Source organism: Vipera ursinii (assembly GCF_947247035.1).
Source record: "Vipera ursinii genome assembly, chromosome: 7".
NCBI lineage: Eukaryota > Metazoa > Chordata > Lepidosauria > Squamata > Viperidae > Vipera > Vipera ursinii.
This window is the reverse complement of record NC_139521.1, coordinates 59,151,483-59,170,446: the sequence shown is the minus strand read 5'-3', so window position 1 is coordinate 59,170,446 and position 18,964 is coordinate 59,151,483. Positions and strand designations below refer to the sequence as shown.

At 40.7% G+C, this 18,964-nt stretch overlaps 1 protein-coding gene across 7 annotated transcripts in view; it reads right to left on the bottom strand.

The window, feature by feature from the left end:
• Nucleotides 1-3,664: 3,664 nt before the first annotated feature.
• Nucleotides 3,665-18,964, bottom strand: part of EMCN (endomucin) — a 49,229-nt gene continuing 33,929 nt past the window's right edge. For 2 of the 7 annotated variants that reach the window (XM_083367852.1, XM_083367854.1), the window contains exons 9-14: nt 13,437-13,532; nt 12,285-12,309; nt 8,943-9,004; nt 7,058-7,136; nt 6,572-6,645; nt 3,665-5,329 (exon numbers count right to left, since the gene is read on the bottom strand). In XM_083367852.1, the coding sequence (XP_083223978.1) occupies nt 6,618-6,645; nt 7,058-7,136; nt 8,943-9,004; nt 12,285-12,309; nt 13,437-13,532 (290 nt within the window). In that variant the 3' untranslated portion in view covers nt 3,665-5,329; nt 6,572-6,617. The remainder of the gene's footprint in view (nt 5,330-6,571; nt 6,646-7,057; nt 7,137-8,942; nt 9,005-12,284; nt 12,310-13,436; nt 13,533-18,964) is intronic. The other 5 variants (XM_083367853.1, XM_083367857.1, XM_083367858.1 and 2 more) reach the window with 5 other exon arrangements.

Below are 18,964 nucleotides of genomic sequence, written 5' to 3'. Positions count from 1 at the left end.
TCTCCCAATGATTTATGTGAGGCAAACCTTGTTTAATTATCCAATAATTTTCTTCCAAGGTGTATTCCCACTGTAATTACTCAATGTGTGGGATGCAATCAACCTGAACCTTCAGCAGTTGTTTTTAAAAAGGTGTCAAGAACCTGGAAAACTATAATCAAGGTTTATTGTGTCCTATGTTCTTGGTCCACCCCCAAGAACAGATTTCTTTGCAGAAATGAGCAAATCACATTCTTTGCCTCATAGGTGTTAGATAAAGGAGGGTAATAATAATAATGCCTTTTGCTGGGAAAGTCACTTTATTTATGTGCCACGTACTAGTCACAACCAGATTTGTGTGTGTGTGTGTGTGTGTGTGTGTGTGAACAGTGCTGTTATTACTAACTCAAAACTTTAGAATCCTGCATTGATATCAACAGACTTGCTATTATTTTTACCCTACAAAGAACAACCTGCCTCAAAGAAGGTGAGTAAAGACCAAATGTGCTCCTTGACCCTGAGAAATGTTGCATTTTCCTTCCTTATGTCAACCCTGAATGGTTGCAATTCCAGATCAGTGATATGTGTCACTAACCAGAATAACCTTGTCAAAGTCATTGCACTGTTGCTGTGGAGCTCAGAGATAAATTTACTGGATTAGAGGATGATGCAGGATAGTTTAAAACACTTTAATTACTGTGGGGAGACAGATGATGTAGAAGTCGATTCCACTCCTGAGATGGCTAGTAGGAGATGTTTTCAAAATGTCAGGAAGAGATTGTCACTGTCACATATATAAAAGTGAAAGACTGTCCTAACCATGAAAGCCAGCTGAGTAAAAACAGGCTGACTGCAAGACAGAGATTATGGTGTGAGATTGTCATTGAGTAAGAAAAAGGGGGGCATCTTTGTGTCACGAAAAGCAGTATGAATGAATAAGTCCTCCCCTTCATAGATCACTGCCTTGTCGTGGTGAAGGGGCTTGTGCAGCTCAAAGTCAGGGCATCCGTTCCCATCACTTCCGGACAATAGAAGGGGAAGAAATGAAAGCGGTGGTGGATTTTATTTTCTTGGACTCCCAAGTTAATTGCAGAGGGTGACTGAAGTCATGAAATGAAAAGATGCTTGCGCCTTTGGAAGAAAGCTATGACAAACCTAGACAACATACCCCAAAGCAGATATATAGTCAAAGCTATAGTTTTCCCAGTAATAATGCAGGACAGTAAGAGTTGGACCACAAGGAAGACAGAGGACAGAAGAACTGATGCTTTAGAATTGTGTTGGAGAAGACTCTTGAGAGTTGTTTGGATTGCAAGGAGATAAACTCAGACAATCCTAAAAAAAATCAACCCTGACTGTCTTTTGGAAAGACAGATGCTGAAGCTCAAATAGTTTGGCCACCAACTGAGAAGAGAGGATTCACTGGAAAAGGCCCTGATGCTGGGAAAGACTGAAGGCAAATGAAGAAGGGGATGACAGAGGATGAGATGGTTAGATAGTGTCATCAAAGCAATGAACATTAATTTGGGCAAACTCTGAGAGACAGTGCAGGATAGGGGAGCCTGGTGTGCTATGATCCATCAGGTCATGAAGAGTCTGACATGACTTACCAACACAACAACAACATTGAGAAATCCTATGATTGTAAAGCATTACTCAACTTTGATTACAGCAACTGGAATTGCTGGGAGTAATAGATCAGCAACATCAGAAACTCTCCTCTCAAAACAAACACATTTTAGCATTATTTGGAAATAGAAGTGATGTTACTCTTTCTAGAAGCACTATCCATAAGATGCAATGATTGTTGACTTAGTGCAACAACATTATTTATAAATATTTATTAGGTTTCCTGTTTTATGTCTTTAAGAATAATAATAAGGTTTAGGTTAACAATAAAACCAACATTTGTGTGCTTCTCTCTCTCTCTCTCTCTCTCTCTCTCTCTCTTTCAGCCAAGTTCCTTGTATACTAATATATATATATATATATATATATATATATATATATATATATATGCAAATTATTCAAATTGCTAATAAAGAATTTGGGAGGCTAAGATGATCATTTCGAACTCTTTATGTTCTCATCAGTTAGTCATACCCTTTATCTAATATATATATATATTAGTATACAAGGAACTTGGCTGAAAGTTGTTAGATAAAATTAATAGGGATCACTTCCAAACATGTGTAAATGGCCACATATGCAAATGGCCTTTAAGTACTATCTGTAAGGTAGTCAATGATTACTAAGGCAAAAAGTGATAGAAAGTAAGGAATTTTGAGTACAATAAATCTATTTTAATTTAGAAGGCATTCTAAAATCAATAGGCTTAACCTTCTGACAGTGACAAGAATGTTAAAATCTTAATCAGTGTAGATTCTGAATCTATAATTCCACACTGGAAAGTTGCTTGAAGAAGACAGAAATTGCGATGTCCAAAGGTGTTCTGGTTATTGGTTGATGCTTGATGTGGAATTGATAATCAGTTTGACACAACTTTCTCCAAAAGTACATTTGAAATGTCTAGAAATAAACTAAGTACTATTATGCAATGAAACAAATATTTTTTTTCATAGCGCTCGGGTTAACTGATTTTTTTCCAGATGAATTAATTATAGCAAAAGAAGGTAAGAATGGATATATTTCTAAGTATAACAGTTTTTTAATATAAAGAAAGGAAAATTTTGCAAGCAAGTTATTTAATAATACCTGGATTCAAAGTATCATATTTGACGAGACATTGTAATACCTCACCTGAAATACAGGTGGATCCAGTCCTCCTTGCTTTTAACAAGCAAGTTAAACTGCTAATGTTTTCATTAGCTTCTGGCCGACAGCTTTGTTTGGGTGACCAACTAGGTCAGTTGGATGTTACTATTTTAATTGTATTACATTTTCAACTACTATATGAGTACAGAGTACAGCCCAGGGTACCTGTAGATAAAAGGTAAAGGTAAAGGTTCCCCCGCACAGGCGTGCTAGTTGTTTCTGACTCTAGGGGCCGGTGCTCATCTCTGTTTCAAAGCCGAAGAGCCAGTGCTTGTCCAAGGACGTCTCCGTGGTCATGTGGCCAGGCTGGCTGTGGAATTCTGGGAGTTGAAGTCCACAGGTCTTAAAGATGTCAAGGTTGGGAAACCCTGGTATAGAAGCTTACAATCTCTCATTTAAAAAGATTTACACATGCTCTTCCTTTTCTTTCCTAGACTGCTTCAGGTCATCACCTTTGACACAATTTTCAAGTTGTTGCTCCACTGAAGAATCCGGAACTGCATGTAATAAGGGAAACATTTTGCTGAAATTATTTGAGGAATTAAGCCTGGTCTACATGTAGTCCTCGACTTACAGCCTTTGTTCAGTGACCATTCAAAGCTACAGCAATACTGAAAAAAAGTGATTTATGACCATTTTTCATACTTAACAATTATTGCAGCAGCATCAAATTCAAACGCTTAGCAACTGGCCTGTATTAATGGTGGTTGTAGTGTCCCGGGGTCATGTGATTACCTTTTGTGACCTTCTGGTTTTAAAGTAAGTCTAAACTGCAGTTTAATGTTGAATTTCCAGCATCACTAGATTAAATAATTGGGGCATCATCACATTCAAAGTCTGCCACAGCTTTCAGCAACTTGTTTATTTGTGTCTTACTCCTGTGTTAATTAAGCACAAACATCTGTTTTGATAAAATAACGCAGAAAAACACATTCTTTTTCTTCCTGCCAAGTTATATTTTTGCATCCTTAATAAAATCACCCTGAAAGGGAATTTTGACATAATCATTTGCTTATTACATTTCTAGACTGCTACAGCAAACACAGCTTCTGACCAGATGAAGGATTTGTTTCTCTTAAAAAGAGAAGATAATTCTCCAGGGAAAAATGCTTGATAAAGATTGACAGGGTGATGGTTTCTAGAATCTTTTCTGAACGTTGGGCTTGTGCAGTGCAGTCATGTTAGCAGAAAGTGGTATCATGAATTTCATTATTCTGGAATTATTATTCCCCCTTTTTGAATGTTTGGAATTAAGGAATATTGGAAATTCGTAAAAAAACATAGTCTCCAGAGCTGCCATTTGAAGCAGAAATCCAGTGCAAGAGATTCCCATGTATTTTATTAAAGAGTGTTAAAATATACAGCAACACTGTAATATAATATATACATTCCTCCTTCTTTCCCTAAGTTCAGGTTGCATTGCAATGATGTTTGCCTTTTAAAAATGTTCTCCCACCATTGCACAAACAAGCTACATATAATGGTTTAAAAGACATAGTTGGCCTATCAGAAAAAAAACAGGAACCCACATTATGGTAACAATACTTCAGTAATTATCAAATGATGCAAAAGAAGTTGCAGAAATCTGCATCAAGCTAAGATGTTACAAGAAGCAGAGAGGAAGTAAGGAAACCAAAAGATGTCCCAGGATAGTAGCTGAATCTGAATATATCGCACCTGCTGCTTGCAAATAGGTTCTGTCTACACCTCCAATCTTACAATTCAAATCTGAGTTGCAAACCCCATGAAGACAAATTCTGATCTTGTTGGTGCAAGAAGCTTTAGAGCAGGGAGTCTTCAAACTTGGCCTTTTTATGACTTCTGGACTTCAACTACCAGAATTCCTCAGCCAGCATGCCTAGCTGAGGAATTCTGGGAGTTGAAGTCCACAAGTCATAAAAGGGCCAAGTTTGAAGACTCCCTGCTTTAGAGTGCCTTGCTTCTTCCCCATTGCTTGCTTTTTGTAACATTTTGCTTGAGAAAGACTTCTGGGAAGACCTAAACGTGGCTGACATTTTTGTACCAGTTTGGCTTGTCTTAATAAGGAGATTAGTCACTTATGGATACAATAACTTGAATCTTTGCTTTGCATTGAAATAGGCAAAAAAATTTACTGTATTTACAGAAGGAAAGATTCAAGTTAGTATCTTGTTCTTAATGTAAACAGATATGGCCACAAAATATATTTAATATTGTGGTAATTATTGAAAGCACATAAAGAATTATATTTACAGGCAGAATATATTTTTATGTACAAAACTACGGTATCAGAATTGGCAAATGTCAAGTGCATTTTATATATTTTTATAATATGCAATTTTTCTCTGCCTTACATACATGGAAAGCAATAAATAGATCTTGTAGAGCAATGGACTGAAAGACAGAAAGGGAGAGAAAAACTACAAAAGTCTTTTTAGAAATAAACAGCAGGCATATAAAAAACATGTCAGCATGGCAAAATTACAGAGAAATGAAATGAATAGCTTTTTCAGTGATGCATAGATGCTCTTGATTCACATCAAAAAAATCCAACTTTGTTCAATGGTTTCTAGAATGAAACAGGAATTCTTCACATCTGAAATGAAGGAAAGTTTCAAGGTAGTTTGTATTACAAGTTTATTTTGGCTTTATTATATTGACTAGGCTGATTTTTAGGGTGCATTATTAGTCTACAGTTTCTAAGCTGTTTGAGAATCTTAATTAAAATTAAAAAATTTAAAATTAAAAAATCTCAAAAGAGCCTTGGTGGAGCAGTGGGCTAATGCCTCCTTAAATAACACCAGCTGCCTGCAATTAGTGCAGGTTCGCATCCCACCAGGCTCAAGGTTGACTCAGCCTTCCATCCTTCCGAGGTAGGTAAAATGAGCACCCAGATTGTTGGGGGCAATAAGCTGACTTTGTAATAATGCTGCTTGGGGTGTGTGTGAAAGCCCTAATAAGCAGGCATATACATAGAATGAAGGCTATTGCTAATTTGTGCTTTAAATTGTAAGCCGCCCTGAGTCTTCGGAGAAGGGCGGGATATAAATGGGATTAAAAAAAATTAAAAAAAATTAGCAGAAAATTAATTGCTTGGAAAGGTGATACTGCTTCATTTGGGATTAAGAAACATTTAAGGACCCTTACATCTCTCAAATGACAGATTCCCTCAGTTAGTCTTGCAGAAGTCATACATCTGCCAGAGGAAGCCAATGAAAATTTCCAGAACTAAAATAAGGATGTAGAAATATCCCCTTTTTCTAATTGTCATTGCCCTCTTATCTATCCGCCTATCCATCTCTCTCTCTCTCCCTCTCTCTCTCTCTCTCTCACACACACCCACCCACCCACCCACCCACCCATCTCTTTATTGAGGTCTTTTGAAACATCCCCTCTCCCCGAGTGATAGATCATCCAACTCTAAATTATAGCATCCATGGACATCTGTCTTATGGATGCAAAACTCTTTGTAGAACACTGATGTTTTGTTAGGGGCATCCTCCCTGCAGAAAACATCATATTTTCATGTTCTATTTCTTTTGCTAAATGACCTTTGCATGAATACAGTAACCCATCTCCACGGCTACCCATATGCTATCCATGACTAACACTGAGAATCTGCTCTTTTGGATTTTCTGAACTGCAAGCAGAGTCCTCTAAGGTATTTATTCACTTGCCTTCTTTGTTTTGGGAAGACATAACAATATTTGCTCCAAATCTTTAAGATACTTAAGGAAAAGGTTAGCCGCCTTTTTTCAATAAAAAATTACTGACTGCCACTGAAAATGAGAAATATTCATTTAGTGTTTAGCAGATAGAAATAAAATCTTGAGCATACACATTTGTTGCCTTGGCATGAGGAGGAATCGTTATGCTGCCGAGTTTTATTCCTTCCCTGAGACGTCTGCTCTGCTAAGAAAAATGAAAAAAATGCACAATTTCAATAAAGGTCCAGATATAATCACACTGAAGTTTTCTGCCTTAGCCATAGGCCACTACCTGTGTATTCCTTTTTTAAAAAAGGATGGCCTACATATTAATCTAGCAGAGCCACAAGGCACATTAATAAACAACTGAGTAATAAGAACAGGTAGTCATTTAAGATTGTAAAGGAAAAAACCCTAAATTCTTTTGCTTAAATATAGAAATATTCCACATCACTACTCAGGAAGAGGCTGGGATATATTTCACCAGTTTGATGACCCCCAACCCAGAAGCAACTTAATCCCAGCTCCAAGGGAACCCATTGAAACCACTCCTCTAAGCCCATTGGGAAGTACTGCAGTCTTTAGGCTGCTGTCAGATAACCAATGGGAGTACTCACATTGGTTTGAAGGATTCCAAAGGTAAGGACATGCCTAAAGGCAAGTCATAGGAGGAAAGGGTCAAGAAACTGGACATGCCTAGCCCAGAAGGAAAATAAAGATTAATGGGGAACATCAGTGGTTCAAAATATGCAGGAGATGAAAAACAGAATACAAACATCATGCTAAAATATAATTATGTAAAATTATGAAAGCCTTCAAAAACAGATCAAGGATCATTGATCTGTTGAATCATAATTAGAGAATACAGAATCTACACTTCATAATAAACTAGATTATTAACAGGGCATGTGGAGGTGGGTTGAAGTTCTCTTGCAAGCTCTTAATATGGGCTTCTAATATCAACCAAGGGAGAATAGATTGTACTTAAGGGGCCACTGTATAGTTTAGTATATACAGTAGCCTTTCCAGCCTGAAGACCTCTCCCCCATATCCTGTCTTAACTTTTGGAATTCAGAGCAATTTGTCCTTCTCCTTTTAAAATGCTGGGAACCCAAATGAACACCTGATGAGTTTGCTCTTCATCCTGAAGATGACTTTGCTAATTAAATCCAAGTTCTTCTGGACCACAGAGCAACTATTTTAATCGGTGCAGAAATAATCCTCAGCTCTGGTTAAACAATCTCATTTTACTGTTATATGACACATCTGATCCCACTGGACTATAATTTTGTTGCCCATCTTCCTTGCATTTCTGTTTTTATAAAACAGCTGTTCCCTGGATGCTCAGTTTTGACATCTGAAAGAGGGAGGCTCATTTCCTTCAGAAAACGTGGATAAAGGTAAATGTGATTACATGTATAAGAGAAAAATCTCAGGGGGAGATTTGGAGACCAGAGATTTTTTTACTTTCTGGGACTTTTTAAAAACGAAATATTTCACAAGACCAGAAAGGGCAAAGTAGATTTTATGCTAATGGAAATGTGTGAACTGAAAGTGCATTAAAGTTTTGAAAAGCCAACTGCAAAAAGTGTATTAAATATGAATCAAATTAACTAGTGTGAGAGGGAAGAGAAAAAATAATAATCGTAAAGTGCCAATGACTCAGATGTTTTCCAAATATAGTATGCGTACAACACGGTTCAGTAACGGGTTTATTGAGCATTTGCTCAGCAGAAGAAAACTTTATAGTCAGATTGGAAGATTTAGAAGCCTTCTGAGACCCCGAAGCTCTCTTTTCCATTTATTACTTTAAAAAAAAGAAAGAAAGAAACTGTCAGTGTTACCTTTCCTTTTATGCCAAGTCTGAAAACATTATGTCTAATAGGAACAATTTGATAATTTCATATTTGTGGTTTTCAGACTGTTTTCTAAAAAACAAACCCTGGAGCTTATTTATAAGTGAAAGATCTCTAATGACAAAGTACAGTATGTATGGTATAAATGGCTTAGAAGAAGGGCCCAACCGTTTCTTTTGCTCCACATATGTACTGTTTTCCAGAAAATGGCTAAAACTTACATGAGAGGCATAATCATGTTCAAGGTGGGGGGGGAACAATAAAAATATTCTGTCTAAGCAGCCAAAGCAACTTTGCCCCCCTATCATTTTGTCATGCATTTTAGAGAGAAAGCTTCTTCAGCGTTGCTGAGATTGATCTTAACAGATTGTTAGGGCTGTGCATTTTTTGAAGAATTGGAAGAAGTGTGTTCATTTTGGTATGAGCAGAGCACTTTTAATATTATTCAGTAAAGTAGCCCAATTTGATTCAGAGCCTTAAAAAGTCAGCGGTTCCTTTTCATTTACATTAAGGATCTGACTTCTCAAACCAGCAAGCATAGCCTTTCTTCTAAATACAGGCCTAATAGTCTGTGTAACTCTGACTGAATGTTTAAAAGCTTGGTCTTACTTCTCAACCTGACCAGGAATGAACAAGCATGACTTACCTGAGTCTGAAGAAGTTGTCTTAACAGAAATGAGTTTCACGTTCTCTTTATCCGATGGGGCTCTGTTGGGAGGTGTTGTATGATTGACAAATGTCTTATGAAGACAAAGGATACATCATATGGAAGTGGATATAGGATGATACAGGACAGGAGAATTGATAGACTGTTGGGTGGATCTTCCAACATGTAGCTTTCCCTGCCTCATTTTGTTTTTTCTCTGACACCTTATCCTCACATTCATTTATTCTCATTCAGGAGACTGAACTACCAAGACTAATTTCCTTCAACCTTGGTGATGGAATATGGATAGTTCTCAACTTATGACTATTCATTTAATGACCATTCAAAATTATAGCAATGCTGAAAAAGTGACTTATGACAAGGGCTTGCATTTTTATCTGTTATAGTGTCCCTGTGATCAAAATGTGTGTACTTGGCAACTGGCATGTATTTATGACAATTACAGTGTCACGTGATTGCTGTTTACACAAACTTACCAGGGGACTTCTAACAGGCTAGGTCAATGGGGAAAGCCTGATTCACTTAATGACCACATGAGTTGCTTAATGACCATGAAAAAAAGATGACAAAATCAGGTGTGACCTGCTTAATGACTGCATCACTTAGCAGTGGAGATTACCATCCCAAATACCCAATTGTAGTTCTGTATTTGGGATGGGAACCTCCACTGCTAAGTGATGCAGTCATTAAGCAAGTCACAACTGATTTTGTGACCTTTCTTGGGTCATAAGTATCTAACCACCCAATTGGTAAATAGGCTGAGGACTGCCTGTAGCATCATTTATCATGTCTAATAGCAGCAGGCCAATTTAAAGGATCAAAGTGAGCCAGATGGACACTGAGCTGTGCAAATGGCTTGATAATTTGGGAGGAACAACAAAGCCACTACCACTGAACAGCTGCAATTTCAGACTATTGCCCCATTCTGTCTAAAATGAGGAATGTATATAAGCCACCATAGGAATGGGCAATTCCATCAATGCTTCTTTCAGATTCACATTTTTGCGAATATGTTTGATTTGTTCCTTCTCAGCTTCAGTTCAAATCCACTTCATTGAACTTGGGAATTCTTGTGTATTTTGATGCACACGTGTACTTTTCTTTAATATAAATAATTTTCACAATGTAAGTCAGATTGTACACTGTTTTCATTAATATATACATTTGACTGAAGACTTTTTTTCCTAATGTACTTTTTTTAAATAATGAGAAATTGTATTAGAAAATTTGATTCTGCATATTGGTTAAAAAAGGTGAAATTAAATATGTTTTCGTTAATTTCTCTCTTCTCTTGCTAGAAAACACAGGAATGTCTTGTTCTGTCTCTGGAGTATTTGTCCTCCCTGGAGTAATATGTAAAGATTTTTTTTTCTTTTTAAGCAACTGACTGCATTTCTGTGCTGGACTAGAAAAACAAACTGCTTATCTTCCCCTCACCTAGCAATGAATCCTAAACCTGGCTTCTATCCCAGGAATATTTTTTTAGAAAAACCAAACTCCTATGGTTTTTGACCTTCCATACCCAACATAAAAAGACAGGATTATATCTTGCTCCCAATGGGAAGTAGGAGAGGAACAATGATCTGTTCCGACACAGATTGGTGAGAACCATTTAATTCAGAGGAATGTGACTGAATTAATTTGAAAAGCATTAGATTGCAACCTGAGAGGTTTTGGTAAGCCTTAGCAACTTGCATCTGACTTTCCCAAATATAAATAAAAGACAGTAACAGAAGATGGTCATAACTGTGCACTTTCTTTGTCAATATTAAATAAAACTGCAGCTCCATATTATCTAAACTAGACAGGGCTGGGGAGTCAGGGTAGAACCCAAACCTAGTTGAAAGCAAACCCAAGCAAAATACATTCATTACCTCATTTGGAGAACCAGTTTTAAAAGATTGCCTTGAGGATTTTCCAGAGGTAAATGAATGAGCTCAAGGAGGATTTCAAAAATGGCACTATTGTTTTTACAGATGTCAGTTTTGTACGTAGGTCAACAGTAAAGGCCGTGCTGAAATTTTCAAAGACATCCACCTGGATTAGTAAACGAACAGTTTAATTAAACTGTTTAATTAATACACTTAGGTCTATGCAAATTTGAATTTTTGAATCAGTATCCAAACAAGGAAAGGGTAAACCCAAGTCTGAACGATATAAGAATTGTTATAGAAATGGAAATGTTTTCTAGTGTTCATAAAATTTAGGATGAAATGAGTTCAGATGGGCTGCAAACAACTTTACAAGCACTAAACTTGTTCTGCAAATTATCAAAGAGTCGTGCCCTGATTGACAGGCTGTTTTTAAGACAACGAAGTAATCAATTGTCTCAACTTCTCTCAACCTGAAATGTTACAGTCCAAATAATGGTATGGTAGTAACTATAGATAATACCTGTGCTGAGCCAGTAATGTAATTTAGGCAGTTTACCGCCATAACTAAAGTTGTGGAGAGGGATTCCTTGAAAATTTATTTATCTGTGGCTTGAGAAATGGGATTGGTTTTTTTTTCTAAATTCTTTCAATGACAAAGTCTGGAGACAAATTCTTTTCCAGCATTTTCTCACACATGGGGCTGAATACCAACAAAAGGCATGATAAAACATTCTCCTTTCTTCTTATTTAATTGATTTATTAAATTTATATGTCACCCATCTCACTATCCAAAGTGACTGTGGATGACTTCTTTAGCTGCAAATTAGTCATAATCTCTTCTTTGTATCCTGAAAATTGTAGCTGTCTTATTTATTTATTTATTTATTTATTTATTTATTTATTTATTTATACATACCCCACTCAAGGTGATGAACATATCCCAAATCCCTGCTTCCTCCCCTTTTCCCCACAACAACCCTGTGAGGTATTATGTACACACACAGATAATAAAATATTTGGATGAAATTCCACAAAGTTACATTTTCTGAGAGATGTGGGGGGGATTTTTTTAAAAAAAAGCTTTTTAGGAAATGTTAATGCTGCATCAAGTAGAAAAATGACTTTGAGTGCCGAGCTGTTGAAGCTTGGTCACACAGTGAGAAGCAAAGTACACACGAGACAGATTGTAGCTAAATTGAAACTCCACAAAGTAACTGCATGAAAGTTATGTAACTTTAGTTACCACACTCTAACTTTCCACCTCAAAATCACATTCATCTGGAAGAAATGGGACTTGACTGTTGAAAGATAAATGTAGAAGGCTAGAAGGTTGGGTGAACAACGCCACTCTTCAAAACTGGGTTGTTAAAGAAACTGTAACCTAACATGTTTAATGTGTTTAAACATAAATGAGCAAAATGGATGGAATAAAAGGGAAATAGCTTACTGTTCAGTTCCATTCTCTTGCCTCTCTGGAAGGAAATTAAATTCACATTATCTTTCTAGTCCACCATGATAAGTCACATCATCTTTCTACATTTCTAAGTTCAACATGATATGCCAGAGATCTTTTTCTTTTTATGTATCAGGATTTTTGTCCTTCTTATATTCAGTTACAAAATTTAAGAATGGTCTAAAACCAGTAGTAATTTTTAAAGATTTTATAGATGAAATTTCTGAAGCAATTTAAATCTAATTATAATTTATTCTAAGAATATTTAGAACTGATTCCAATTTTTAGAATTCTGGTCTATTTTTTAACAGTTGGTCTTATAAATGGTATCAGCAACTGAAATCTAATCTGTGAAGCATATGAGACACATAATAGTCTACTGTTCAATTTCTATGTCTTTACAAGAAAGTTTTTCTTAAGAGTAGGTTGGATGGGCAATAGGGATATCTAAGAGTTTGTAGGATTAACTTTCGCTTTAGGGTTCTAGATTTTCTTTGACCTAATCTCAAAAGTACTTTAAGAGAGATCAGGTTGGGTTTCTAGCAAATAAAATCTGACACTACTAGACATGAAAGGCCCTTTTACAACATTAAATCCAACTTCCTCCTCTACGCAGGAATCCAGAGTAAAGAATCCCCCAACATACATCCAGTATGTCACGGAACACATTGTTCTATGTCTTATATTCTGTAGCAATTAAGAACAGTTTTTATCTTCCACATGAGAATCTCTTAGATATTTAAAGAGTGCTATAATGTAGTCCCTTTATCTTCTTTCTCATGGCTAAATATTTTTAGCTCCTTGAACTTATAGCTTTAAGTTTATGTTTCCTCGATCATTCTTCTTACTATCTCTGAACCTGTTCCATAAATGAATTGTATCTTAAAAGTGGTACATGCAGAACTACCTGCCATACTTGTGATGGAATCCCACCAAAGCAGAATCAAGTAGAAAGAAATATATTTCACAAAATCTGGAAAAAAATTTTTAAAAACAGCCACCAAAGATTGTGGACTCATGTTCAGTTGACGTATAAAATACTTTCTCAAGCACTGTAATGCAATGCCAGAAACCCCCATCCTATGTCTGTGTATTTCATTATGTTATATACAATTAAATTTTAATTTCTACAGCACACATACATACCTGGTGTTGTCTTCAAGCACATTCGGTACAAAGCCATTAAAAGGAATACGATGACACTTATTACAATCAGAGCAATGACCACTGGCAAAATTATACCTGTATGTAATGAAAGTATTTGTTTTATTTCATGCACTTTACAACACCTGCATGTTTTTAAACATCTAAAATATGACAACCTTTCCCACCCACCCTTGATACCTTTTGGGGAATTCTTGAAAAACTTAGGTTTAGTACTACCATAAGTGCAAAACCAGATGGATGACCTTGAGTTAATTACTTTCTCTCAGCCCTAGGAAGGAAGCAATGAAATCTTGCTAAGGAAACTGGAGGCACTTCTTCATGCAGTCTCCAGGAGTCAGCACTGACTTGAAGGCACCCTAAAAAAACAATTTATTAGGCTTTCTGTATTTCAGCATGACCACTAGGGGGCAGGCAAAGAGCCTTAATGAAAGGGGGGATCTGTTTTCCTGTCCTACTCAAAAATCTCTGCAGTAAATAGCAGAATTTTGACTTCCAGAATTTAAGAGGAAGATGGTTTTCTCCTATATGCATTAGAAGAACAAATTAAAAATGGGAGTGTACCGTATATCTCTTCCTCAGCACAGCACTAGTTTCTGCAAATATGATTAAGAGACTAGATACTGTATATGGTTTTTCCCTCTCCCTCACCCTCTCCCTCTTTCCATTTTTGTTGAGTATGGATTTTAAATGCCCCATTACATTTTAGCAGCTGATATATTTTGGTTTACCAAGATATTAGACCCTTGCATAGAGCTGTTGATGAGAGTATTGGTCCTTGTTTTGCTTGAAACCCTACCCATCTCTCTGATTTTGCTCTTTACTGGCAAAATTTTGGGGCAACTCTTTACATCTTCTTTTGCATATAAGTTGTTTATCCAAGATGTCGTACTCTTCATTATGCTGAGCTATATGCCACCTGTTTTTAAATTATAAGATTTTTGTTTATGTTTACCCATGTAATTCAGCATATATACATTTTATACCAAGTAAAAACTCTTTTTATATGCTGTCATGCAATGCGTAATTTTTAGGTGATGCTCCAGTTTAAGAAAAATTGCTGCAAAGTACAAATCTATAATTTCTATTTGAGCTTTTTAATTATTATGGAAGAACTTGATTTTTTTTTTTGGTTTCCCTGCATCTTCCTTTTAAAGAAGAGAATTATAGTAATTCGTGTTTTCTGAATCAGTTTTCTTCATTCTAGTTGCTGCTCTTCAAAAAGGCCATTGTAGAGCTAGAGAAGGTTCATAGAGAGCAACTACAATGATGAAAGGACTCGAGCAGCTTCTTTCGGATAAAAAGTGTGATATTGTAGTGGGGATAAAAGGGACAAAGGAAAGCCATTTCACTCTTCCCACAATACTGGAAGCAAAGTCACCCAAGGCTGGATCAGTTCATGGAAATCATGGGGAATCAATGAGTATTAGCCTTGATGGCAGTGCGACTATCTCAAAATTCATCTGCTGGGAAAGTAGTAGTCTTCCCTGGACACTTGTTTGGTCACTGTGGGAACAAATTTCTGGACAGATGTCTATGGAGATTCTCAGTTATCCAGGTCATGGTTGTCCCAAAGGTGCTTTTTCACGAGGCAACTGGACTTTCTTTTTTCTCTTTGAAGACATTTCGCTTCTCATCCAAGAGGCTTCTTCAGCTCTGACTGGATGATGGGGAATGAAAGGATTTATATTCCTTGCAGACAGCTGGTCATTTGCATTCTTTTAGAGAGTCATTAATGCCACCTGGGGGCTTAGCTGTATCATCAGAGTCACCTGTTGTGCAAATGGGTGTGGAGCCTTCTTGGAGCTGTTGAAAGGACTGTGTTGTAGACTGAAGATAGATGATGTCATATTCCTCCCCCTCTGTTGAGAGAGGGCTGTTCAATTTTGATATAATGGCCTCTTTGACCCCTCTTTCCAACCATCTGTGCTTTCTGACCAAAATGTGAACTTTTCTGTCTTCGAAAGAGTGGCCTTTGTTTTTTAAGTGCAGATGGACTGCTGAATCTTGTCCTGTGCTGTTTTGTTCTCCTATGTTGTGCCATACGTTTATGAAGTGTAGCATCAGTGTTTATGAATGCTGGACCAGATGTGGCTAGCTGAGTAGATGTTTAGATGAGGTTCTGATGATACTAAAGCAGGGGTCGGCAACCGGAAAAAGGCAAAGAGCCACTCAGAACCGGTTCCGTCACAAACACAAAAAAGTGGGAGCCGCAAAATGTGCACGCGCGTGCATGCACGCACGCGCATGCGCAAAACAAGGCAAAACGTGCACCAGCCCTGCCCCCATCCACCTCCAGTATGGATGGCTCTGCCAAAAGAAAAGCAGCCGAAGCAAGCCTCCCATTGAGAGAATGGGGTGGCGGAGGCTTGCAAAAGGCGGATCCAGCCTCTGCCGGCAGACACGCTTGCAGCTTGCAGAATGGCGGATCGAGCCTCTGCTGGCGGCAGAGGCTTGCAGAGCGCGGATCCAGCCTCTGCCACCGGCAGAGGCTGGATCCGCCGTTTTGCAAGCCGCCGCCGCCCCATTCTCTCAATGGGAGACTTGCTTCGGCTGCTTTTCTTTTGGCAGAGCCATCCATACTGGAGGTGGATGGGGGCAGGGCTGGTCCTGTGACAGCCAGTCGGGCAAGCAACGCGAAGAGCGGCAGGGCTTTATTTTTGCACCGTGGAGCTCCCCCTCCCCCCAAACTCCCCCTCCCTCCCACTTCCCAGAGCTGAATACAGGGTATTAACCGGCGGCGGAGGCTTGCAGAACGGCAGATCGAGCCTCTGCCGGCGGAGTTTGGAGTTGGGTAAGGAAGCGCAAAATTCAGGAAGGAAAGCGGGGCGGCGGGCGAACGGGAGACCTGCCGACGTTTGGGGAGGTTTGGGGAGGTGCACGCCGGGGAAAAGGCTGGGAGAGGAGGGGGTCCGGGCTGGGGGGGAGGCAGAAGCGAGGGATCAGGACTCCTCCCGCTTGGCTGCTGCCGCCGCCGCCACCACTCCTACGGCCGCCGCCACCTGCTCTCTCGGCTGGTTGCTTTCTGCTTCTCTCACCTGCCCTGCCCCCCCGCCTGCCCTCCTTCCTGCCTTCCTTCCCTCCGCCTCGCCTTCCCCGCTCCCGCATTTTCCCTCTCCCCGCCTCGGATTCGGGGTGATTCCCCGGGAGAGGGCGATGGGATTCCAGCAAGCTTTCAAGCCTTCTCGGCGGTCTCCGGCACGGCTCAGGAAGCGTTTCTGTGCCACCCGGCCGGAGCCTTTGCCTCCTTCCCTCCCCCAAGCGAGGCGTCCTTTTTCAAGTTGCAAAACCAAGCGGGGTGAAGCGGGCTGTCGGGAAAGACATTCAGGAGGGTCATCCTGGAGAGGAGAGGGAGCGGGAGAAGGAGGAGGAGGTGATCGACTCGCCCGACCCAGTCCGGGCCGGCCAGCCCCGTAACATCCGAGCTTGCACCGCGGGCGGAGAGGCAGGAAGCCAAGAGGAAGAAGACCGCCAGGAAGCTGCCTCTGCAGCCGCCGCCTCCTCCTCCTCCTCCTCCTCCGCTGCCGCCTCTGTCTCTGCCGCTGCTAGGAAGGCTGCTGGTGCTGCGGCCGCCTCTGCCACTGCCTCCTCCGCCACCAGGGCCCGACCGGAGGTGTCGCCGCTGGAGGAGGAGGAGGCGGCGGCGGCAGCAGCCAAGCGGGAGGAGTCCTGATCCCTCGCTTCTGCTTCCCCCCCAGCCCGGGAAGCCTCCTTCTCCCCCACCCCATCCCTCCCCCCCAGCCCGGACCCCCTCCTCTCCCAGCCTTTTCCCCGGCGTGCACCTCCCCAAACCTCCCCAAACGTCGGCAGGTCTCCCGTTCGCCCGCCGCCCCGCTTTCCTTCCTGAATTTTGCGCTTCCTTACCCAACTCCAAACTTTCTCTAGCGCCCCTGTGCTTTAGGAGGGGGAACCAAAGGCGGAGCCGTTTCTCTCTCTCCCCCCCCCGCTTTTGCCGCTCCCCCACCCAACCAGTATCCCGCTTCTCCTTCCTCGGCAGCTTTGCAGATGGGCCACACACACACACACACACACACACACAAAAGCACAGAGAGTTCCCCTTCCCCTTGTACAGGAATGAAAGGCCCCCCGAAGGAAGCCCAGCCTCTTCACCGCACCGATCCGCTGAGGAGGAAAAAAGCTTATTTCTATTGCCACGTGCAAACTAAATTAAAATAACTTGGGAAGCTCGCCCGTGGGCTGCATTTAGAAGGATTTGGGGGCTTTTGTGATTTGCTTCGCCTACAAGTGCCTTAACCACGACTAGCCCATGGCTCCAATTCAACAAATTCCCCAAACAACGCAATTCCTTGCAGCGATGCGGACAAGAGGGAAAGGAAGCCCAGCGGCCGGACCGCGCTCCCGCCCTGCCTCCCCAAGGGCTCGTGCGCGTCCTAATGGCTTGCGCGTGGCCTCTCGCAAGGTTGCTGCCCCTCGTGAGCCCGCTGGCTCCGTCTCTCTCTCTCTCTTCCTTCCTCCCTCCCTCGGTCTCCCCATCCCCCTTTTCCGGCTCAGCCCCACTTCACAAGGAGACCAAAACGGGGACATCATGGCAGAGCGGAGGAGACACAGGAAGCGGATCCAGGTACCGGGCTGGCTTATCTCCTCCCTCTTTTCGCAACCGCTCTGCGGGATGAGTTTCCCTTTTCCTTCTGGCTCACCCCCCCCCGCCGGGTCACCCTTCCCTCCTCCCCCTCCGCCTCCTCCGAGGCCGCCGCCAGTCAGCATCTCTCCTACCGTTTCTGCAGCTTTTCCGTCGCCCCCGCCGCCGCTCCCCCTTCCCCGCGGAGCCGGCCGCATCCAGCGCCTTCTTCCTCTGGAGGGGAAATCGTGGCCCCTCCAATTCCTGCTTCTTTGGGCCAAGCGCCGCCTTGAAGGTTTGGAGAGCTGCGCGCGCACCTCCACCCGTTCGGAGAGGTGCGCGCGCACCAGGCGACTGGGAGCCGCAGGAGACGGCTCAAAGAGCCGCATGCGGCTCCGGAGCCGCGGGTTGCCGACCCGTGTACTAAAGTATGAAAATGAAGATTTCCAGTCATCTGGGTAAAGTTATCTGAAGGCGGAGTCATGGCAACTGCACTTCTTTTTCTTGTTAGTTTGAGACGTTTTGCTGCTCATCTAAGCAGCTTCATCAGTCAAAGCAAGCTAGTTAGGCAGAGAGTTGTTTGAATATGCCAACTCCTCCCACATCAAGGTCAGGAATTTCCTCCCCAAAGTGCATTGCAATATGTCAATGAGGATTCTCAGTCTGATGATACCGAAGTGAATATCAAACTCAACTATATAGCTATTTTCTTTTATAGATAAAAAAATAACACATATCTTATTATGGAAGTGTGTCTATTATTAATCACATTGCATCACATACCTCTTAAATAAAATCTCAAGCAGATACTTTGCCCTGAATGATAACTTTATAGCTCTTGGACAAATATATCCTAATGCTTGCTCTCTGCAAAGATTGGCATGATCCAGCCTTTCCTTTATATGATCCTTAATATTCTAAATGCTAAAGC